The sequence below is a fragment of the Schistocerca cancellata genome, unplaced genomic scaffold, assembly GCF_023864275.1.
Source record: "Schistocerca cancellata isolate TAMUIC-IGC-003103 unplaced genomic scaffold, iqSchCanc2.1 HiC_scaffold_1148, whole genome shotgun sequence".
In the NCBI taxonomy this organism is placed as follows: Eukaryota; Metazoa; Arthropoda; class Insecta; order Orthoptera; family Acrididae; genus Schistocerca; species Schistocerca cancellata.
Genome location: NW_026047147.1, coordinates 3,072,801 through 3,087,340, shown reverse-complemented (window position 1 = coordinate 3,087,340; position 14,540 = coordinate 3,072,801). Strand labels below are relative to the sequence as shown.

Genomic DNA, 14,540 nt, shown 5'->3' with positions numbered 1-14,540 from the left:
AAAATAGTCTCGTACTCAAAAGTAATGAGCAAAGAGCACAGATTCGCGAAACATGCACTGCCACTTAAGGCGAGGTCCTAGTTGAGATTACATGCCACTGCCTGTCCTCTGACACGTTACGAAGTATCGAGTAAGTACTGTGTCATCTGAATGATTGACGAGTGCCTGTGCAGCGTAGTGTTGACATTTTTAAGGATGAAGGAAAGGGAGAGGGTGAAACTCAATGCTGGCACACAGCACATTCCTCTGTAATTTCACCGAGGGCGCTGTCGAGCTTAACGTCCCCGCCCGTAAAACAGATTGTCGTCAACAGTGCCACGCGGATGAGACACTGCAGAGAAATATTTGAAATTTAACACAGAACTACTGGCATAGAGACTGCTGATCAGGAACATTACACAAGCACTTCTCCTCCCCTTGATGGCAAAATACTGGCAGTGAAAATCTTTCGCCACCAGGACTATCTGGCATACCTCCGAGTCTAGTGCCATCCCACAAGTTTATATCAGCGACCTAGCTTTTTAGTCTATATCCATACCTGCAACAGACACCAGACACCAACCACATCACACAGGTGCAGTGAGACGGCAGACTGTGTATACACCTGATTTGAAGGACAAGATTCTACAGGATATTGAAACAAACCCTAGTGCAAGCTTCGAGCAAATACCCTGCCACCACGGTGTAAGCCAAAGTACAATTGTGTGTATCCTACTCGACAACCGCTACTAGATATATCACCTGCAATGAGCTACTAGCTTTATCACCTGCAATGAGTGCATGGATTATTCAGCAGCAGATTTTTCTCTGTGAAAAGCATTTTGTCACAATTTTACACCACACTATCGAAATTATGGGATTTCTGTCATCAGACCGCTTTACCAATGAAGCAACCTTTACCAATACTGGTATCATCAATCTGTCTAATCAACCATGGGCTACAGACAATCTTCTGAGAATGGTCGACGCATCTCATCAGCATCGGTTAAGCATCAATGTGTGGGCAGAGGTTCCTGAAGCAATAAAGAGCATAACTATCTGATGCCAACTGCGTAGAAAATAAAGAACACAGTAATAGGGATCAACCATATGAGTGAGCCCTTGCAGCCATTAAGAGAATGACTATTTTCAGGTGGATGGAGTTTGCTCTGTCGAGTCATCCCGATTTCAAGCAAACGCTATAATGGTTCCTTCATCAATACCACAGCCGACCACTTATTCCAATTTCTTAAAAGTTTATTTATTCTGTGTGTTAAGTATTTTTCAATTGTATTACAATGCAACTTGTTTATCACTGTAACATAATCCCTGGATAAAAAAATAAATCTTCCTCCTGCAGGGCTGAAGGCCAGAAGAGTGAAGTGCATATAAACTAGCTACTTTATTATCGATCAAAAGTACAACATTCTATATTCGTGTAGCATGAGCACAACCTTATTAGTGGTCCTGTGACAAGTATATTGATATGCTCAGGCAATATGAGTACAGCATCTACAACACAATGAATGTTTTAATAAGTTATAACTCACTCCTATCTGCACTGTTGTTCTCCGACTTTGGCTTTGGCACAAAAACTGTCATGTCGACAGCATTGGGGATCACCGAAACACGGTTGTGTTGCACCTTGGCTCGCAGAACGGTGTTCTCCTTCCTAGAAAAGGAAAGGGATTTCAGACAGAGGCCAATCAGCTACACACAGTACAAAACAGATCAAATATTCACCACACTTGTCACCAGCTGTGGGGAAGCAAGTATGGTCATCTGACATAACTCACTAATATAGTAGCCAGCTCTGTAACCAGTCTGTGCTGCCAAACGCTTCTGATTGTGAGATCAAACCCCCTCTAATGCTGTGCGCACCCTGCAGTTCTGCATGATGTCACTTTTACTGTGTAATCATTGTAAAGTAATAACTGTTCATCAAATAACATTTTCATCACTATGCAGTATATGAAAACTAACATCTTGCAAATTTTCAATAATGTAATGTTAATATTTCTGCAGTTACAGCACACACATTTTGCAATGTATTTTTATGAGCAACGGGAAAGGAAAGTTGGAAATTTACAGAGATCAAATGTAATTTTACAGAGAATTCATGTTGTTTGGTTGACTTTTCTCTATTTCAAAAACTGAGTAATCTCATGAAAAATAGGGCTACACAAAATCTAGCTGAATGTGTTTGGGTTATCCACCTCTTGATTTTGGCTTACAATTCCACAATTCTAATTCTGGTATGTATTTGATGCAGCTCTCTACATTAAATCTACATCCACACTGCCACTCTGCAATTCACACTTAAGTGACTGTTGGAGGGTTCATCAAACCCACCTTCAAGCTACGAGGGTAATCCCAAAGGTAAGGTCTCCTATTTTTTTTAAGTACATAGACCTGTTTATTTCTACAATGTTTTACATGAGTTTACAGCTTGAACATTTAGCTATTTTTTGACATAATCACCATTTCTGTCGATGCATTTTTGTAGACGCTGTGGCAGTTTTTGTATGCCCATGTCATACCAGCTCGCCGCTATGCTGTTCAGAAAGTTATGAAGCTTTTCTTTCATCTCGTTGTCAGAGCTGAATCGCTGGGAACACAATTAAAGCGAGACTGTGAAAAATCTCAAACGGGCAATTCAGAACCGGAGAAGAGGAATGTTGAGCAAGGTCGTGCACATTCTCCATGACAATGCTTGTCCAAACATCACTTGGCAGACTGTTACTCTCCTGCAACAGTTTCAGTGGAACACAATCACCCACCCACCCTATAGTCCTGACCGAGCGAGGTGGCGCGGTGGTTAGACACTAGACTCGCATTCGGGATGACTACTGTTCAATCCCGCGTCCAGCCATCCTGATTTAGGTTTTCCGTGATTTCCCTAAATCGCTCCAGGCAAATGCCGGGATGGTTCCTTTCAAAGGGCACGGCCGACTTCCTTCCCTAATCCGATGAGACCGATGACCTCGCTGTCTTGTCTCCTTCCCCAAAAACAACAACAACAACTACTTGGCACCGAGTGACTATTGCCTGTTCCCTAGGTTACAAGAACATTTTGACAAGAAAGTGATTCAGCTCTGACGACGAGGTGAAAGAAGAGGTACGCGACTTTCTGAACAGCATGGCGGCGAGTTGGTATGACATGGGCATACAAAAACTGCCACAGCGTCTACAAAAATGCATCAACAGAAATGGTGATTATGTCAAAAAATAGCTAAATGTTCATGCTGTAAACTGATGTAAACCATTGTAGAAATAAACAGGTCTATGTACTTATATATAAAAAAGGAGACCTTACTTTTGGTATTACCCTCAAACAGTGTGTGGGAAAATTGAACACTTACATCTTCCTGTGCGAGCTCTGATTTCATGTATTTTATTATAATGATCATTTTTCTTTATGTAGATGGTGCCAAAAAACTATTTCTGCATTTAGAGGAAAAATTCATTTAAATTTCATGGAAAGACCTTGCTGAAATGAAAAATGGCCTGGTTATAATGATTGCCACCCCCCACATTGCATATAATATCCATGATATTCTCTCTTTATCTCATTAGAATATGAAATTAGCTGCCCTTCTCTGAACTAGGTCTCTACTCAATTGTATCTGATAAAAATTCCACAGTGTGCAGCAATACTCCAGAAGAGAACAGGCAAGCATACTGTAGATGTCTCTTTAGTAGACTAGTTCATCACCTACGTTTTCTGCCAATGAAATTCAGTCTTCAGTTCGCTTCTCCCATTACACTGTCTACATGTCAGCACTGAAAATATTATGCACCAATTCTCACCCATGTGATATATTAACCACAGCACGTTTCGAAAGTGCGTTATTGCACTATAGAGTGCTATGAAACAAGGAAATGAATCAATACATCAAAATACTACAGATACTGACAACTACGTACATATTGTCCTGTAGTATAACATACCTTAAAGCTTCTATGCCATTATGAACTATCAAAAGTAAAACATCAATACTGAGGATAACCAGCTCAAGGTTTTCCATGTTTGCAGAATTTAGCAATAAATATCCTGGCCATTTCTCCGGCACATTTTTTAATGCCAGCTATAAAGCTCCCATTACACGTCTCTGTCTTTTCTTATTGCACAGAGTCTCTTCAAACAACTTCCTTAGTATGTGTAGCATACATTCCTGGAGATGTATGTGCCATGCACCTCAACTGCATTTTCATTATGTAACACAGATCTTCTCCACATTTGTCACATACTGGGATACTTACATGTGCACCCATATAAGGCTTCTAACAGAAACAGTACATCTAATTACAGATTCCAGAACCTTTCTTAGTGACCAATCCACAAGTGAAATAATTTCAGAGTAATTGTTAATTTTATTGAGTTTCCTTAAATTTCAGATGGCAACTAACTCCTTTATTAAAATTTTAAGAGAAAGAATACTGTTATAAACATTCCCAAAAATACGGAGGAACTAAAATTAATCACATTTTGGTTGTTGCCATATAGAGAAAAGCTGATAACTTGTTCAAAATGATGGCCATTATCAAAAGATGAATGTTTGAAATGTCTTCCTACTACTACTACTACTACTACTACTACTAACAGTAATGACCTTTCTTGATGCATGGAACTCAGGCAGAATGTAAAACCTCCATCAGTAAAAGATGTGTCAATTTCCCTAGGCCACAGCAAGTACTTTCCAGCCTCTGCAGCTCCTCTTGGTGGGCAATGGTGCTATTTTTCAGGTCAGAAACTCATTGAGGTGGAATGACACTAAACTATAAAAACTCCGAACTCAGATACCCACACCCCTTACCATTTGCTCGAATCCTAACCAAAAGCCTCCACGAGACAACACTAACACGATCGTACTTTGCTGTCGGCACGAACCGCATCACAGCTTCTCACATTTTGCCTGCCAATTACTTTAAGCATGGTGTAGAGATGTCACCATTTTTATTTGGTGCGCACTACTGCACCACACTTCGGTTCAACACCGTCAGCTCTGACAGCGTGGTAAGAAATCACTATGACCACGTGCCTTGTCATCTGTGATTTCAAAGGCTCCGCAAACTTACTACTAACACGACAGAATGAATTCGCGCACTCTCTCCCGAGCACAGTACTACCGTTGATCCGGTTTACAGAACTTCGTATTTTTTATGCAGATACTATTAGCCTCATGTTAAGGGCTGTCAACATACAGTTTATTTCTCTATATTGCTAAACCGTCAGTGTAGATGCTCTCAGCTCATGGATCTGACTATTATCAAAAGATATCTAACTGTTAATAATTTATCTGTTTTTAAATTTGAGTTTTAACTCCTCTCCACCTCCCTCCGACTCTTAATTGATCAAGGACCCAGAGCAAGTAGATATAAACTGTCCACAATCAAGAACAAGGGGAAGTTAAGTTAAATCACAGCAGCATGTTAATTTTGACACCCCCTCTCCTCCCCCAACCCTGTAGACCATGTCTATAAAAACATGGTCATTAATTATGGGACGGTTATAAAATTTCAGTCATAATTACGAGGGCAGTTCAGAAAGTAACTATCATTCGAACAACGTGCTAGTATTTGTACCACGGAGTGCTGCCGTTGTCCCACCGTTTACTTTTTATAAACACAAATGCTGCAGTAAAAAATCCCACAAAATGCGTAGTGTGATAAGATTTCTTTCAGTGCAAAACATTTCAGCAGCAGATATTCACCATCAACTGTGTACTGTACACAGTCCAAATTTTACGAGTGAAAGTGTTGTGCGGCAATGGATCCAAGTTTTTTAAAAAGTGGTACAACAAATATCCTTGTTGAAAAGAGCAGTGCCCTGTTATGATTACTACTAGATTTCTGAACTTATATCACACTAGCAAATTTTATTCAGAACAAAAAATGCAGTTATGATCCAATATTTTGAATGTAATATATTTTCCATAAATATAAAAACATACTTGCAGATATTTAAAAGATTTTTAAAAACAATATTATGGAAAGAACAGTTGCTGGTCACCATATAGCGGAGATGTTAAGTCGCAGATAGGCACAATGAGAAAGATGTCACACAATAAGCTTTTGGCCAACAAGGCTTTTGTGAAAAATTGCGCACCCGCACATGCACGCACACACTCTGGTGGCTAAAGCCAAACTAGCCTACGAACAGCAGAGCACGATGGGAGAGGCAACCGGGTGGGGGTAAGGAAGAGGCTGGGGTGGGCAGAGAGAGTAAGGGTGGGGAACAACATACCTCCTCCCACCAGTGGCTATTCCAGTCCGGTCACAAACATCACCTATCCCATCAAAGGCAGGGCTACCTGTGAAACCAGTCATGTGATCTACAAGCTAAACTGCAACCACTGTGCTGCATTCTATGTGGTCGTGACAACCGACAAGCTGTCGGTCTGCACGACTGGCCACCGACAAACTGTGGCAAGAAACAATTGGACCACCCTGTTGCTGAACACCCTGCCCAACACAACGTTCTTCATTTCAATGACTGCTTCACAGCCAGTGCCATGTGGATCCTTCCCCCCAACGCCAGCTTTTCTGAACTTTGCAGGTGGGAACACTACTTGCAATATATCCTATGTCCCCATAACCATCCTGGCCTCAACCTTTCTTAGCCATTGTCCTTAACCCATCCAAACCCTTTCCTGTTTCCATTCCAGCACTACACAGCCCTCTAGTAGTCCTCGAACGCACGCACTCTTTTTACTTCTCTCGTTTTCTGCTACCCTCCCCCCCCCCCTCTCCGCCTACCCTCCTGACTGCACCTAGCTGCCCTACCCCCTCTTCTCACCTCATCCCTGCACATGCACTGCTGTCTGGCTTCAGCTGCCAGACACTCTGTGTGTGTGTGTGTGTGTGTGTGTGTGTGTGTGTGTGTGTGTGTGTGTGTGTGTGTGTGAGAGAGAGAGAGAGAGAGAGAGAGAGAGAGAGAGAGAGAGAGAGAGTTGCGTTTGCGTGCGCACGCGTGTTGTCGATCTTTGATAAAGGCCTCGTTAGTCGAAAGCTTACTGTGTAACAGTCATCTTGCTGTGCCTATCTGCGATTCAGCATCTCCACTATACGGTGAGTAGCAACTATCCTTTTCGCAATATTGTTACATTCCATCCTGCATTTTCCAAGGCATTTAGAAAGTCAGATTTCAACACTGTATTATGGGTAAGGATTTTGTGTTATTTTTTTTCTCCTCTGTCATTCACTTTAACAACAAGAAACGATGATGAACTCCGACAAGACATGTCACATATGAATGTGTGAGATGGTTGTATAGTGTGTGTAAAAAAATTTAATGTATGGGGGAAAAGGAAAAAAAATACTCTGGCCTAACTACACTAAACTTTGAGCACCTTTTACCTTCGGAACATCTAACTATTAAACATGCAGCAGTCAAGGCTTACCCAGTGTGGGAGACACATATGCAGTGATCACAGGCTGCCAGCGACAACTCCAGGAACTTGTTGGTGATAACAGCAGACATATCGGCAAAGCCAAACAGTGAGTGGTCTGTGAACACCGACTGCAAACAATGAAAATGTCACATTCACCAGGTTGTAGGATTTTGAGTGCATATTTAGCTGTAAAAATATTTAACACACTTATTAGGCAATGAATTGGAAAAACAATTTTTTTTACATTGCTGCAAAATAACTATTACACTCGCGGCTGTTCATTAACTGAGCGTGCAGTGAAAAAGGAATCAGAGAAATTTATGACAAAGTAAGCATACGAATAATACACTCGCAAGATATTTATCGTAGGTAATGCGGTGCAAATGTTACGGAATGACAGAAAATGTGAGACGATAATACCTTTTAAATGGTTGTACGAAGTGCACATACCAAGAGCTGACTAGGTAATGTAGCCTTATACTGACACTACAGCTCAAATAAAATACCTCTGTGACTGATGGACTGCAGTAGCAATCATAGTGGTACGCAGAGTGAACATATGGCACTCTAAAAATGAAGACTTGGTGGCCTTTTATAACTCTTCTAATCGATAATGCACACATTTTAATGGATGGGTAATGCATATTAAAAGAGTATACCTGTTTCTGTCAACGAAAATTTCACGTCAAATTGTCTCGACTAGTTTTGAAACCACAAAATCGTCATAAGAAAATTTTAGGAATGAGAAAATATCAAGATTTTTTCATGACTAAGGCTTTTGCTGCTGATCTTGTTGAGATTCTGATGCCAGCACCATTATGTAGCTGGAGGAACAACTACAAAAAGAAAAAAAAGCACTTCATTTTTTGCAGGCAGCAGCAGCCCGAAGGTTGCTGCCTGGGATTTTTCCTCAGTGGGAGGACAGGAATGGGGTGCACTTGGACTTGTGAGGCCAACTGAGGAGCTACTCGACTGAGCAGTAGCTGCTAAGAGGTCAGGAAAGCTGACAGCAGCTGGGAGAAGTGTGCTTATCCCGCGTCCCTCCGAACTGCATCCAAATGACACCATCAGCAGCTGATGACGTGGCATTTGATTGGTCCCAATTGGCCCAGTACACAGAGCTTTGCTTTATAAACCTCCCCCCCCCCCCAAAGATGGTGTAGACTGTTTATCACTTGTATTCCTGCTGCTTTATCTTTTGCAAGTCTCACTAAACTCACACAAAGAATGTAATTTGCTACAATTTTCCAACCAAAGATGATGTTTATGAAATACCCAGCGAAGTGACAAATATGGAAAACTCTGACACTGAAAACTATCTGATAAGATGCCTTGTGTTAGCCCTACGGTAGAGTGAGTGAGCAACAACAGAAAAAAATATAGGTTTTATGATCATTCTCTCAGGCTGCTTGGTAATGCTGAAAGTTGTGAAACACTCTCTGCTAGTTATATAAGCTAACAGCACTATGCCGTATCAGTCTGAAAGTGTCACAAAAGCAAGTATGAGTATAACAGAAAATACCTGACAAATAAGTCGCGCGCATGCGCACCCCCCCCCCCCCCCCCAACACACACACACAAAAAACTTTTTGCACCTTACCTCACACTATACTTTCCTATTTCCAAATACTATGTTAGTAACAAATGTGTGTGGAAGAACTAGACTGAAAGGGCCAGAACTAGTTAGCCCTACAGTCTGATCACTGTGTGTTGGTTACTGAAAGTATAGACTGCATTCACTCTTGAGCGACAACCACAAAACCCCTCTTACTTAAAACACTAGAGCACCATAGGTACACATTACTCACACTGCACTCCTTAATCTACAATGTCATAGACAGTGCAGTAACAACTGGTAACAATTTTCTCCAATGAATCTCTCTCCAATTTGGAACCTAAGACTTTTCAAATACATGTGAGAGACTACAGAAGTAAGTCCATACTACATTAATGCCTAAAATACATATGTGCAGAACAAATGACTAGCACAGGCAATCACAGTTGCTCCAAATCACAAATCGTGTTACCAGAATTTCCTGCCAAGGAAAAGAGTATTAAGTCAGATGAACAGCAATTTCAGAACTTGTGTAAATCGACATACTGGCCAGAGGAAAAGAATGACTAGCACTCCTAAAGCCCACATTAAATGTGTGTGTGCGCGCATTAGCAAACGAGCAAAGCTGCATTTACATTGTACCTGTCTCTTGCATTGCGTGCTGTAGTTGATAACTGCGCAACAAATGATGCGAGGTGAACATGATGAATTGAAAGTGGAATTGTCAGTTTGAACCCAACCTTGGCCTCTGGATTTGTTATAGGTAACTTACCACAATTGAAATTATCTTCCAAACGCTGCAGTGCACATTTAGAAAATCAGGATTACATGTAGACCACTATTACCACAGGCCTATGTCCTGCAGTCTGTCATTCGCCATGTGTTGCCTTACAGTGTGCATCTCTATGCAGATGTGAAATTTAAAAAAAAAAAAAAAAATGGTAAAGCAATGGAACACTTAATATTTGAGATAGCTAATAACGCTATCCGGACCTATCTACAGCTAACATACGGAACAGCACACTGTATAACGGAGTCAGAGAAAACACCATGTACTACAATTTAGCAGGAACATTATACTGAATGCACATCTGTTGTTCAGTCTTATGATCACAGAGTGTCACACCAAGAAAAAGATCAAATGATTCGAAAATTACCAGTATTCGTTTATTGCTTAAGAAGTGCTCGAAGTCGCTCGCATGATGATTTTTATACAACTGAGATGATCTTATAGTTTATCAAACCATTTCTAAACAAGTGCAGCGAACTTCTCACGCGTTAACTATTATACTGACTGATAAAATGCAATTTAGAGAGTGCTTTTGTTCAGGATGAAACTTCTTTAGTGAAGAATTCGGATACGAAAGTCTGCCGACACCGTAAATGCACTTTAGTTCTACCACAAGGTGCACGAATAATATGAAGACATGCTTATCAACTACATCTTTTTCCTGCAGCGGGCATGGTATTATGTTGCCGCTAAATGAAATTGTAAATCCCAAAATACATTACCAAACAAAAAACGTTACACAGGGATTTTGAAAAATATTAAAAAATGTTTCACAATTTTCCTATTTGGCTTTAAGAGCAGCACATATGAACATCACAGCAAACGTCTAAAAGACATTAGTTTAAATACCCTCACAGTAACAGTAATATTTTACCTTTTCAAGACGAGCTATAATGAGTCCACTGCTCTACTGCCATCTAAAATTACTTTTAACTTTTTAAAAATAAAACATTTCATTTAGTATAAGTCTCCAATTCGCAATGGCATGAAAACGCATATTTTCAGTGCACGCACGCGTAAGCACGAAAAACTTATGATTCTTCACATATGTTGAAATCCAATATGGCTACGCTAGCTTGATGTGTGCGCTCGATATGCCTCAACAACCAATCACAGCGAGTACATGACGTCATCACGGAAGATTAAAAGGATTTTAATTAATGCGGCTACCATCCGGCCCGCCTTCTCCCACGAGGGAGGTGATTTAAAGGTATTAACAATAATAAAAAAAAACCTTCACAACGCTCCCATTCCAGCCGTAATGAGATTTCACAAACCACCACGAAAAGCATGAGAATGGGATATGGCCGCACCCAAGGTTATCCTAGCCTTGCTCGTCCATCGCGTTGTGTGTTGTACTGTAAAACTTTTAACAGGTCCCAGGGATTCCAAGACATCGAGGTTTTAATTTCGAGTTTGTAGTCGCATAACAAATGACGAAAGAATTTTTTTCCTTTGATGTAGACCTAATTACAAATTTTCATTTTTTTCTTTTACCTGTACTCTGTAACCTTGCTTCTTGCCCAATCTCATGATTCTACTTCAACAGAGGTATCCTGTACGTTTTAATGAGTGAGTTTACGAGTGTCAAAATACGTGACAGTTTTGAAAAGCCAGAAAGATAAACGGACGGACAACAAAGTGATCTTTAAAGGTTCAGTTCGTACCGATTGGGGTACAGAACTCTAAAATACGGTCTAGGTAAACGGCTAAACATAGCGCAACAAATTATATAGTAGGCCCTACACGAAAGAAATGATTTTTATGTGCCAATGAAAAAAACCTCTTTTCTTTCGGCAAAGATCAGACAATATGGCCGGTATTACACTATCAAATTTCTTTGACAAAGATTTGATCAAATATTCGTCAAACATATTTCAGAAAGATCTTTGACGTGGCGCTAAAAAGGAGTATATGCTCTCATCATATTTTTCATCAAAGTTAAAGATTGCTGACAACAACTTGTTATTAACCGCAGCAGTCGCATGTACTACTATTGCGCTGTGTGCACATGCGGAAGAGAAGCGAGGGGATAAAAAGGAAACGTACCTGGGTGAAGCAGTAGACGACACGATAAAAGCATTCAACAGAACTTATTACGTGAGCTTATAGTGTAGGACGTCTAGCCGTACATCAGTTACTTAAGAATGGATGAGCATACATTTCTGTATGTGCTAAGTGAAGTGTATCCTCATGTCACAAAGTACAGTAATCACTTAAGAACTGTTGTATCTGCAGAAGACATGCTCACTGTAACACTCCGATTCCTTGCTACAGGAGAGAGTTAGGTTATGTTAGGTCAGGTCTCCATTCTTCTTAATCTATTTTTGTATTCAGGGTGCCTCACGTTTAAAGTGCCTCATCAGCTTCATACATCGCTACCAATTTTGTAGCTTTCGGTACACAAAATGTTTATAAAAACACTACAGATGACAGAACGCTGCAGCAACACTAGCGCTCCACGTGGTAATGGGTCACATTGCAGTGAACAGAAGACAAGCGACTTCTTTGATCAAATCTACAGCGAGGCCCTAGATTTGGCCAAATTTATCTGACGACAGACGAGATTTGACAAAGTTGCCTATTACACCATCAAATTTCTTTCACAACGATATTTGATAGTGTAATGCCTACCAGCTTAAAGCATATGGGGGGGACGAGACTCCGCATGCAACAGTGGAACACATTTGAAATTCCACGGCAGTTAACGTGTTACTGTGTCTCATCTAACAAGACAGTTAACTGCTCCTTTCTTGGCATGGGACGTAGATATAAATTACATTCCTAAGATGGTATGTAGATAATATCACCTACCTCGACATGCTGCAATGTGGCTCATGCCGCAACTTGAAAAGGATGGCAGGGAGTTAATCTTTTAACAAAATGGCGCCCCTCCACATCTTGAAATTATGTAAAAGATTACCCGAAAGAGGCGTTGCCACTTCGCTGGATATGCCTTGTTGCAGCTGCTGACATGGCGCAAAGTAGCCAATAGAATGCTGCAAGCTGCATCGCTATAGATCGAGTGGTTACGAACCGCCAGCTGCACGGGGCGGGGGGCATCCGCTAGCCTACGTACTCGACTGCATGTCTGTTGTCTGGACTCCAGTTATGCAAATAAAAAGATACCACAACCGGTATCCGCTGACTCTTCACCAAATCCATCTCTGTCTCCCTCTTCTCTATCACTGTTCCTTTCTTTCTTTGTAACACAAGAATCTCGTAGCCATGAACACTTACATCACAGTCACTTCATACACTATTTGGAGAATTATTTCACATTTCAGTACTATAACAGAAAAAATATAAGACCTGAATGAAATTTTCACTATGACGCGGGGTGTATGCGGATACAAAACTTCCTGGCAGATTAAAACTGTGTGTCGGATAGAGACTCGAAATTAAAAAGCCTCTGCTTTCCGCGGGCAACTCACGACTGAGACCTGTCTTCCAGCATATACGGCAGGCTACGGTGAACGATGCGCAGTGACCAATTTTCGTCCGAAGCGCAAGACGAGTTCATTTGCACATTCGCAAGGGCACTGTCCTGTCCTCCGCCTTTCGGCCGGTCGGCGATGCCAGAAACAAGGCACAAGCCCTGTAGTCTTTCTCACACGATTTTACAAAAAACTATGCGATAGAAAAAGTTCATTTTTGCTTCACTTGTAGCTTTATATGTCGGGTTAATTATGATGCGCTCATCATTTCGTTAATGGTCATACTTATTGATATATTTATGAGGAAATGGCAACTTCCTCTTAATGTTCAGAAATATAAAATTGTACACTACACAAAAAGAAAAAAACCTATGACTATAATACAGGGTTATTACAAATGATTGAAGCGATTTCACAGCTCTACAATAACTTTATTATGCGAGATATTTTCACAATGCTTTGCACACACACATACAAAAACTCAAAAAGTTTTTTTAGGCATTCACAAATGTTCGATATGTGCCCCTTTAGTGATTCGGCAGACATCAAGCCGATAATCAAGTTCCTCCCACACTCGGCGCAGCATGTCCCCATCAATGAGTTCGAAAGCATCGTCGATGCGAGCTCGCAGTTCTGGCACGTTTCTTGGTAGAGGAGGTTTAAACACTGAATCTTTCACATAACCCCACAGAAAGAAATCGCATGGGGTTAAGTCGGGAGAGCGTGGAGGCCATGACACGAATTGCTGATCATGATCTCCACCACGACCGATCCACCGGTTTTCCAATCTCCTGTTTAAGAAATGCCGAACATCGTGATGGAAGTGCGGTGGAGCACCATCCTGTTGAAAGATGAAGTCGGCGCTGTCGGTCTCCAGTTGTGGCATGAGCCAATTTTCCAGCATGTCCAGATACACGTGTCCTGTAACGTTTTTTTCACAGAAGAAAAAGGGGCGGTAAACTTTAAACCGTGAGATTGCACAAAACACGTTAACTTTTGGTGAATTGCGAATTTGCTGCACGAATGCGTGAGGATTCTCTACCGCCCAGATTCGCACATTGTGTGTGTTCACCATTAAGAAAAAATGTTGCTTCATCACTGAAAACAAGTTTCGCACTGAATGCAGCCTCTTCCACGAGCTGTTGCAACCGCGCCGAAAATTCAAAGCGTTTAACTTTGTCATCGGGTGTCAGGGCTTGTAGCAATTGTAAACGGTAAGGCTTCTGCTTTAGCCTTTTCCGTAAGATTTTCCAAACCGTCGGCTGTGGTACGTTTAGCTCCCTGCTTGCTTTATTCGTCGACTTCCCCGGGCTACGCGTGAAACTTGCCCGCACGCGTTAACCGTTTCTTCGCTCACTGCAGGCCGACCCGTTGATTTCCCCTTA

At 41.2% G+C, this 14,540-nt stretch overlaps 1 protein-coding gene across 1 annotated transcript in view; it reads right to left on the bottom strand.

Annotated features, from left to right (window-relative positions):
* Positions 1–12,551, bottom strand: part of LOC126159824 (phosphatidylinositol N-acetylglucosaminyltransferase subunit A-like) — a 30,489-nt gene extending 17,938 nt beyond the window's left edge. Inside the window, exons 1-3 of the mRNA XM_049916630.1 lie at positions 12,533–12,551; positions 7,383–7,501; positions 1,530–1,651 (exon numbers count right to left, since the gene is read on the bottom strand). Of these exons, the coding sequence (XP_049772587.1) occupies positions 1,530–1,651; positions 7,383–7,462 (202 nt within the window). The 5' untranslated portion in view covers positions 7,463–7,501; positions 12,533–12,551. The remainder of the gene's footprint in view (positions 1–1,529; positions 1,652–7,382; positions 7,502–12,532) is intronic.
* Positions 12,552–14,540: the final 1,989 nt, after the last annotated feature.